This window comes from Salminus brasiliensis, chromosome 19 (assembly GCF_030463535.1).
Source record: "Salminus brasiliensis chromosome 19, fSalBra1.hap2, whole genome shotgun sequence".
NCBI lineage: Eukaryota > Metazoa > Chordata > Actinopteri > Characiformes > Bryconidae > Salminus > Salminus brasiliensis.
In genome coordinates, this window is record NC_132896.1 from 16,834,443 (window position 1) to 16,844,634 (window position 10,192).

At 38.3% G+C, this 10,192-nt stretch overlaps 1 protein-coding gene across 1 annotated transcript; it reads right to left on the reverse strand.

Moving 5' to 3' along the window:
• Positions 1 to 264: 264 nt before the first annotated feature.
• slc25a43 (solute carrier family 25 member 43) lies at positions 265 to 9,930 on the reverse strand. Its single transcript, XM_072663266.1, has 5 exons — positions 9,506 to 9,930; positions 7,433 to 7,674; positions 6,655 to 6,827; positions 4,231 to 4,365; positions 265 to 2,010 (listed from the first exon to the last, which is right to left on the reverse strand). Exons 1-5 carry the CDS (start codon positions 9,775 to 9,777, stop codon positions 1,798 to 1,800), a joined length of 1,035 nt encoding a protein of 344 aa, XP_072519367.1. The 5' UTR covers positions 9,778 to 9,930; the 3' UTR covers positions 265 to 1,797.
• Between the last annotated feature and the right edge of the window lie 262 nt (positions 9,931 to 10,192).

Here is a 10,192-nt window from a genome sequence, read left to right on the forward strand (position 1 = left end):
AGTGACGCCTATAAGGACTTTGCCACAGTTAAGTCAGGTTAAATGAGACAAAGCGAGGACATTTTTGTATTTATTGTCCTTGTACTTATTGTCCATGCACCCCGTCTCATGTTTTGTTGATTGTCCCTGCACTATTGTATGTCCTACCTATTCTGCACCGGAGACTTAGCCCAAAAGTGTTTGGTTATTCCGTTGGCCTGTATTAGTATAATGACAATAAAAGTCTAACAGAATTGAGTTGAATACAGCAACATTGGACAACTGAGGACAATGATCAGTTTCATATTAACATATCATTTACTCATCGTTATCACGGCTACCAATACAATTTAAACAAATAATTGTACTACATAAAACATCATCATTTGTACATGCAGTACTTTGCAGAACATAAGGTAAAACAGTCAAGCTCATAAATAATGAAATACAGTTAAAATCTAGACTGTGATCGGTCAGACAAAGGCACTGAAGTAATCCGTCTGGACTGGCCCTTAACTTGCCAGTGAGATTCTTAATAAAAGGACAGGATACTGATATAAATATTTAAAAAATCAAATACTGTCTGAAAAATGTGTGATCATGGTTGATATACCACTGTCAAAAATGATCTGAGGTATGTGCTTCAAGTATACTGGGCCAAGATCTCTAACATGGCAAAGATTGTACTGACTACAGTAGCAGGCTCAATAACAGCATTTTCACAACTGAATGTTTAGCAGCAAGTAGTGTTACAGATGTGATACGCAGTGATTACCATCGTCAGTGAAACCAACAATCAATTCTGACCCAGGCCACAGGAGAAAGTCCATACTGTCTACTGAACACTGATAGCATCTATTCTAAGTACATCATACTGAACACTTCTCGGGGCAGTTGGACCAGCGTCCAACAAAACGATGCGCTCAGTTTAAACCATAATATAGACATTAAAAAAAGTAAAAAAAAAAAAAAAAGACCATCCACTTCCTGAAAAGCAACCAACAGATATGTACCAAACTCTCACAACCATCAGATCTCACTGCTCTGGACACTGTAATGTTAAATTTGACTTTTATTTTCTAGTATTGTTACACTGTCGCTTTAAATGTCCCTAGTTGGATCTGCAGAGCTGTAGGTAATTTGAGTATGTCTTTTAAAGGTGTAAGCTTTCAGGGGCCAGACTCTCAAAGCATCATGGAAGTTACTAATGGCCTTAAAGACTAAGGACCTTCTGAGCCTAAAACTGCTCTGTAACCAACAAGCTTCCCAGTGATTCACTTAGCACTGGGCTAAACTGTAAAGGAAAGGTGACAAATCAGCTGTTCTATCACACATACAGCCAATGAGAAGTGGAGTGAAAGAGAAATGCAAGCTAGGTCACTGCTCTCAAAGTAGTATCAACAATGTTGAGAATGAACATTTCAGCTGATTTCAGTTTGGTTTAAGGGTTAGAGTGGGAGTAGCTCTTTCATGTTACATATGTGAGATGATGAATTTTTCACATTTCACACTGGAACTGCTTTTAAGCGATCTTGCATTTTACAACAATTACCACCCAAAGACGTTTTGCGGACTGCTGTTGCCTCCAGTTCTGGACGAAGACTCATGAGCTCTCATGAAAGCAAGAAGCTGAAACGTCTTCTTGATCTCGGTCTAGCTTCTTGGCACTTTGCCTAGCGTGACTTCAGAAATCAAAGCTCCAAAGTGCCAGAAAAAGTGATGGAGAAAATTCCCACACTGTCTTATTTCTTCTTCTTCTTCTGTCCTCCTGTCCTCCTGCTGTCCCTCTGCTCATCTCAAGGGCAAGGAAAAACATGTTCACCAGCGATTTCCCATTGATGAACTTTGTGCCTGTAACTTCCTGTTTCTCAGGTAACGTTTAAACTCCTGCAGTTCATGTGGGCCCAGGCTTTGGTCGACTCCTGGTTTGAGTTTGTAGCTCAGCGGAGAAACAATATAACCATTTTGGTAAAGACAGATTTGTTTACACATTTCAAAGCAACTGAAGAGCAGGCCGTAGTAAGGGACGATCTGTACAAGACACAGCAAACAGGACAATTAGAATACACCCAGCACACAAAAACAATGCAATGATGCTGTTTTCAATGATCAGATTTACAGAATGACATATAATTAACATCGACCATAAAAACAGACATTAGCAGGTCTCTGAATACCTTAAAATGAATAAAATGTTTTTATTTGCTCTAAGCAGAACATTTCGCTGCCGTCTACTGCAAACCATGCATCTCCATTTTTGTCTGTTTTTAGTTTTCTAGTTTTAGTTTTTTAGTTTTAGTTTTCCATGTGTGTGTGTATATATATATATATATATATATATATATATATATATATATATATATATATATATATATATATATATATATATATATATATGATCTGAGAGCACTGAGAGCAGTTCAAGAAGGTTGCCTGGTCTGATGAGTACTATATATTTTAATTTATTTATTTTTCTTTCTCTGAATCATGTGGATGGAAAGGTAACATGTGCAACAAGTCTGATGCGAGGTGGAGCCACCATGTAACTTACTGGACTTACAGGATCTGCTGCTCATACCTTGGTGTCAGATACAACAGGACACCTTCAGAGGACTTGTAGACTCCTCTGTTTTGGTAGCACACAGTGGATCAACAACGTATTAGGCAGATGATCATCTTGTTTTGGCTCATTTTATATAGCCTTCTTGAACTGCTCTCAGGTCCAGCTCCAATGCTTGCATGTACATTGTACATGGTCACTTACATGGTACATTATCATGGTCACTCTGATTTGTGGCCATTAAGGCCTCTATACAACAGTGCGATGCACTTTCTGTGACTTCTGTGCCATAGCAAACCACTTGTTGGTTCAGTCCAACTGAACTTCAGACTGGATAAGCGGTGCTCGTCTTTGTGCACTGTTAGGCATTTGCCACCAAACACCCTGTCACAGGTTAATGGTTTGTCCCTGTTTGGACCGCTGTCAGTATGTAGTCACCACTGCTGACTGGTCGCAATCCTTATGAAGATGCCCCAACCCTTTTTTTTGGCAACAACGATTTGGCCTTTTTCAAAGTCACACAGTTCTTCTTAGCTGACCATATTCCACACATCAAACAATCCAACACACGGTTCAGGTTCTATGTAACTAATAGATAGAATAATGCACCAATGAGCAACACAACAAACATTAAATAATGGCTGGACATTGCTTCACCTTAGTAAAGTCCAGAGTTGCTGAGGCCTATACCTACAGTAATTACCATTAAACATTTCACAAGGTTTATCAAAAATTATAAGCATACTTTTCTTACATAACGCACAACTTGAAGCATCCTATTCACAAAATTTTGGTTCATTGCCTTTTGAAGCTGACCATTTGAATCAGGACTGTACACACAATTCACATCCATTCATTGATCAAGACCCAATCTGTCAATCATGCAGTTATGCATGGTCACTTGATAAAAAATTGATTAAGCTAATTGGCAAGAGCATGTTAGAGGTCATAACAGTTACTTGCCCAGAGCACTCTCAACTAACCTCAAGTTTTATAAAATTTTTATTAGGTTTATTCAATTCTGATTTGCACTGACTGATTCAAACATCACCACAGTTTTAATGATTAACCTTGAAGGTAGGGCTGGGCAATATGGTAAAAAATATTATATCCTGATATTTAAAAGTAATTTTCACAATACACTATATTAATTTGTGATACACATGATCACAAAAAAAAATTGATAACGACAGATTCTTAAAGACTACTTTTCTCCCATACCGACTACAGTAAATGTGAGATAGATCGGTGGTCTGACAATATCCTCAATATGCTTAGAAAAACAGTGTACAACAATAAAATGTACTAGGATACAATAAAATAAAATAAAACTAATTAGTTATTAGGATACAATAAACTATTGTCATATTGCCAAGTCCTCCTTGAAGGTCTAACATCTGTAGGACAATGCACTGTCCTGAGGATTGGTGTTGTCTGTGCTTTGATTCATTTAAAAAAAAAGGACAGAGTTAGCTGCAGGCAAATCAATATGAAATTGACTCTCGATCTTTGAGAGGTTGAAGTATATGTGGGTTTTATTTGCCCTTCAAACAAAGCTAGTTTAAGGATAGACAAAGATATCCTCAATATTTCAAACTGCTCATGTAGAGAAGAGAAAAAAAACTCATTGCAGGTTCACGGGGGGCTGGGCCAGCAGAACTGGAAAAAGCATAGTCTTTAAAACACCTCACCTTGACTGTGTTGGCTGTAAAGCCACTCCAAAGAGACAGCATGCCCTTGGTTTTGATGACCTCTTTAAAGCAGTTTACCATCCCAGTAAAGTGGACATCAACTCCTCCACAATGTGGCAGGAAAGGACTCTGGGCCTTAAATGTGAAATAAATCAAAGTTGTTAAGTAAAGATTAACTCACAAATACACTGAAATTATTAAACGGAAACTCTGAAATGTATTGAAGGACAAAAGGACAAGAGGGTGTTCTGTGTGTGTACTTTGGAAGAAGGTGGATCCAATGTACAACACAGTAAATGAGTCACAGGGTCAAGGAGTTAGGCATCCGGAGGTTTCGAGTTGCAGAGCTGGAAAACGTCACTGCGAGGAATTTACCACTGGCACATGGTACAGTGTTACGTGGTGGCTGTAGTAAAAGTCTGTACTACAGAGTCTACGAGTGAGGAGACTAAACCACAACTTTAGTCCTATAGACACATCAACTTTAAACCTTGTTTTTTTAAAAGGATAAGATCACTATAGTGACTTAATCCTGTTCTGCAGAGAAGAGCTCCAGGGAGGCTCTAAGCTTCCTTAAACACTGTTGGAGGCGCTGATGGGGGTTGTGCTGGTTTCTATAGACACTTTTGTGTAGCACCAAACTGCAGGCTTTTCTTTAGCAGGGTAATGGCAACTTGGCAATTGCTCTGCCTGACAATCTGGTTTAACCTTTCTTAGTGTTTTCTCTAAATGCAGAATGCAGACATATTCAAACTAATACAAGGAGTTTAATTTTTGCAGTAATAGTAATATGGGAATAGTGTGACGTGTCATTTATTTTTAATGAACTTCTCTTTAGCTTCAAAGCATTATCTACTTTCCCAGCTGCTGCAGCCAGTTGTTCTCTCTAGTAATAGATTGTGTCATGTCATGCTTTCCAACACCTTATATAAAAGCTTTTTATTTCTGATATTAAAACTAATCAATACACAAGAAGTTTTTTTTGATACTTGATAGTTGGAAGGTCTGTGATTGTTGCACAATTCTGCCATCAGGTGGTGAATAAACATATTACATCTAAGAAAGTATCCAATAAAGAAAATAACATTGTGTTAACATTTATAGGCCTAGTGTTGAGCATTTAACAAGGGCTTCAGAAAACTAAGTTTTAGAATCCTAATATCTGTCTATTAGCAGCCATAAATTGACCTTTTTGTACTCCTGTGCATCAGTGGCATTTTGAGTCATGTCCTTGTTAGGGTGTCAAGAGTTGTTTTAAATTTAGCCTGTGGACACGCCCCACACTCCTAAAGCAAGGAACCAAGGACCAAGAATACTGTGCGGTAAAAATAATAGCCTGTAAGACATGTATGTAGCACATTCTTTGCATAGAGCAGTTTTATTTGCATTAGGGCTATTGAATGCTGATTAGGTAGTGTGCAGTATTGTATTGTATTGTGCAGTGTGATTCACACACACTGGCATTATGAATGTACATAAGGCTTTGTTAACTTTCATCAAAAAGCATTTCAAGTATAGTGCTATAGAAATTATTATTCACCTAATAATTATTATGTCATCTAATCTAATAGCATATTTTCTTTATTATTGTCAACATATCTACTTACTCATGAAAAATATATCCAAGTAAAAACAATTGCTACCTTAACTGAGTCAAAAGAATGCAGACAGTTGTCTGTGATGCAGTTTTTAATTAACCGAGACATAAAAATAAGGTGAATTTAATAAAACGCCATACAGATTTACTATGATTTCCAATCTTCGGACCTCTCTATTTTACTATATTATAGTATACTATTAAATACTCAGAGGTATCAAAAGCAATAAGGCATTCAGACATTATTGCTGGATGCTGCTAGTGAACTACCAGTGAAATATAAACACTGGCAACAGCATTCATACTTTATGCATAAACAAGTGTCATAAACAAATCATAAAGGTTTGCTCTGGGGTAGGGATGATGTTTGATTGAAACCGCAACACATTTTGTTATTGTGATACAGTGGATATCGTCAATGCATAAAGAACACTGAACAACATTAAAGAGAGTGTAATCATGCTGTTTAATTAAATAAAATGCAGTATATGAATATAAATCACTGTACTCAGTATGGGAGAGGATTCTAGGTTTTTTAAATCTGTCGCTACTGATGCATTTTGCATGCATTGTGTATCATGAAAGAATTTTTAAATATTGTGATAGCATTTTTTAACTTGTCGCGGTTGTAAATACTTTACCGTTATTTAGTTTAAATCTTGCTGAATTCTTTTGAAAAAGAATACATCATCCAAAAATAGAAACTGAATAAACCCACGCTTCCCCAGTTAAAGGGAGTGTTATTTCCTGGATAGCAGGGAATATATGAAATGAATGTGTATAAGAGCTTGAAAAAGCAAACAGGAGAAGTAGTATGTAATGCTCACCTGCATCTTTCTTTTAATTGTTTCAAAAGGGAAAGAGAGAGTTTGAGCCACTCCTGCAGCGAGACAGCCATTGATGAAGTTCTGAAAGGAGCTAAAACGGAAGTGGTGTTCCTGCCACAGTTTATCCAGGTTAATGTAGACTACATAGCAGCCAATGGAGAAGGGCACTGCACCTATTCCACAGAGATACACAATCATAAGAAAACTTTTAGCAATCTTGCTAAAGTATTTTGTCCTGGATATGTTTTGACATCTGTATAAATAAAAAGATGGAAAAACCTTAGAGACCTTAGAACCTGAGAAAACATGTGTCACTACTATTTATGTCTGTTCATATGTGAAGCATATTATGTAATATTTAACAGTTTAAAAGGAAAACTTCACCAAACAATACATTGCCTTGAACTATCTAGGCAATTTAACCTTACTCTCGTGAGTGCTTAATAGCTTTCAGTAGACTGAGGTACAGTGAAGGCCAGGCTAACTGCAGCCTATCAAATGCACATGACCCCCGGTATGAAACAAGGACAGCATAGTATGCGACTCATTACTTCTATAACACAGGACAAGGTCCAAAAACCAAGTTCTAACAGCGGTATGAAATATGTGACATATCTTACCCTTTATACACACACACACACACACACACACACACACACACACACACATACACATACACATACACACACATACATAAAAAAATGAAGAAAAAAGCATAGATATCTATATATCTATATGCTTACTGGACAAATAGAGACAAAAAGCATACAAAGCATACCTAAAATAGTAAGGGAAAAGCCCCGGTAGAGAGCAAGGAACCCCTCCTTTTGGTAGATACTGGACAGAGCGTGCAGAACGCCTTTGTATGTGGATTCTCTGCAGTTCTGAGCAATCAGCCTGGTTTCAACCACTTCTAATGGATATGTAAGCAGAGCAGCAGATATACCAGCCAGGCCACCCGCCACAATGGCCCTCCATTGTGAGATACGACCAAGCTCATCCATGTGGAGGTGGACAATCCTATTGGACAAAAGAAACGATCCAATTAACAAAACAGTTCAAGCTCTGTTTCCAAGGGCCTTTTGTAAATACAGTCAAGCTGGAAAGTCTGCAGACTTGATCTACAATAAACTGAGTTCATTTTGTGTCACAATATTCTAGCCCACACTGACAGAGTGAAAGCAGGAATTTGTGCTAGTGTATTAAAAAGTAAAATGTAAAATATCACACATACACATGTGCACACCCTTTCACATGACACCCAAAAGTGAGCTGTGATACATCTTCTTTCCACTGATTCTGCTTGAAATGTTTCTACTTAACTGGAGTCCACCTGTGGTAAATTCAATGGACTGGACATGATTGGGGATTGCAAACACCTGCCTATAAAAGGTCCCACAGTGCATGACAGAGCAAACTCCAAGCCATGGGGTCAAAGGAATTATCTGCAGACCTCAGAAACGTAATAAAATATGAAGTGCTGTGCAGACTTTGTTCTACTTACAAATTTTTATATAAAAAACAAATCAATGGTGATTTAAATACTGTTTTAGGCCATTTAAAAAAGTATTTTTGCAACAAGAACATTTGAAATATAGTATCAATTTATTATTTATTTATGATTAAAGATTTTTCAATCAAGTTGAATGGCATGTTGTGGCACTTTTAAAATATAATGCACTATAGATAATCCCTTTATAAGGAGGAACATAAGTTACATTTACAAAAAATACATTTTTCTCTACCGTTATCTCATTAGCCCAACATATTCTTCTTGTGATTAAGATAACAGGTTTATTTCTTCAGATAAACTTTTCTCAAGATAACAAAAGTTGTTTTCAAGATAACATATTTTCTTATGATCTAGAGATAAAACATTTGGTCACGATCACAATGTATATTTGTTTTCTGAAGAAAAATCAAATAAAAAATATTTTTGTTATCTTGAGATTAAAAGAAAAATAGGTTGTGGTCGTGAGATAACAGTACAGAAAAATACAACTCATGGCCTTTCTGGACTTCCACAATTGTATCACTTCCATATCTCTCACCATACTGCTTATAGGCCTATATTATGGAATTACTGATCCCAAACTTCAGCAAGTGTGGCTACCTTGCAAAAACACGTAGGCTTACTGTAAATCTGACCTACAGAGAACTGAAAACACACAGCTCTCCAATTTCTCAGCCATAATTAATCAACAGCACAGCACTGGTCTTTCGCAACACTGTTCATGGCACGCTGACTCCCCTCTTTCCAAGAATACTGTATATAGAACTTTCCGTGTGTATGCCTGCGACCACGTGACAGATATGATCTTGCACAGTCTGTTCTTTCTACTGGACAAGTCAGAATAAGCTGATTCTGGCACACATGCCTGAAGAGGGTGGTAAGTCACTTAATTCGTCCATACATTTGAGTCATACAGTAAACGAGTCCTCTTCCCCAAACGCCCGCTCCAACAACCAGTGACGTCACGGTGTGCTGAGGCCTTCGGGGCGCTCGGATTGGCTGAGCGAAAAAGGCGTGATTTCACGATGACGTCTTTCTGAACGGAGGTAAACTTTGAGAGCTGATGCCAGCTGACCATATGTTCAGACCTGACCTAAATCGACGCCCCATTCGAGGCACAGTTCATAAACAAATGCATATGATAACATTAAAAATGTTGCTGCGGCTCTTCTGAGGTAATAGAGAAACCCTGGGGTAAAGAGCCGACTGTGTTTCTGGCTATCCGGATGACTTCCTGCACCAACGAATTCAAGCTCTCCTCCTCTGCAGGAATGGTCGCTGTAAATACACACCTGTATATCAGAGTAGTTCAGAGTAGAAAACAGGGGGACTACTCACTTTTTGTAGGTTCCCAGGTGTATGGCGCTGTATGGGAACAGACGAAGGCAGGAGACCGAATTTCCTTTCCAAAAAGCTCGCAGACCTTCTCTGTTGTACAGCAACAGAAAGCTGTTTATAAAGCCGCGTTTGCAGTGAAACGTCCCCACTTGACTCAAAATCTTTACCACCTCAAGCGGCGATGTCACGGTTTTGCTAAAAACACCGGCAAAACCAACACAAAGGAAACTTTGAGACCTCGTCAATCGGTTGTCCCGTTTAACGGTCGCCATGTTTCGACGATTACAAGCATATAATGAATACTATGCAAAACGCAGCTCCACTGTCTTTCGAACACAACCGGTGTCTGTCTGAAGACTACGGAAAATACTAATGTTTACCACGACACCTGAGTGTAAACTGCTAACCTAGCTGGGAGCGCTACTGTTGGCTGCCTCCGCGACAACAAGCCCCTGTGACGTCACGAGTGAAGAGTCTGGAAGCCACCATTGGTGGGTACCGTTCCGCGGGTGGGTCAAATGTAGGGATTCAGTCTTTTGTATGAAGACCCGTCTCACCAAATCTTATTTCCTATAATTCTAAATATAAAATTCTCTGTTCCATCCTCATAACCTGTTTTTCCAGTATCATGAGGGGCAGGTACATTAGAAAGTATGCAGATGACTCAATTAGTGTACGTTTCCTTCA

What these genes read in the sequence shown, in the direction of transcription:
- slc25a43 (XM_072663266.1), bottom strand. Translation starts at nt 9,777, where the DNA reads ATGGCGACCGTTAAACGGGACAACCGATTGACGAGGTCTCAAAGTTTC. An exon ending in CAATTAAAAGAAAGATGCAG is followed by an intron (nt 4,366 to 6,654) that starts GTGAGCATTACA and finishes TTCACATTTAAG; the next exon opens with GCCCAGAGTCCTTTCCTGCC. An exon ending in TTACAGCCAACACAGTCAAG is followed by an intron (nt 2,011 to 4,230) that starts GTGAGGTGTTTT and finishes TGTCTTGTACAG; the next exon opens with ATCGTCCCTTACTACGGCCT.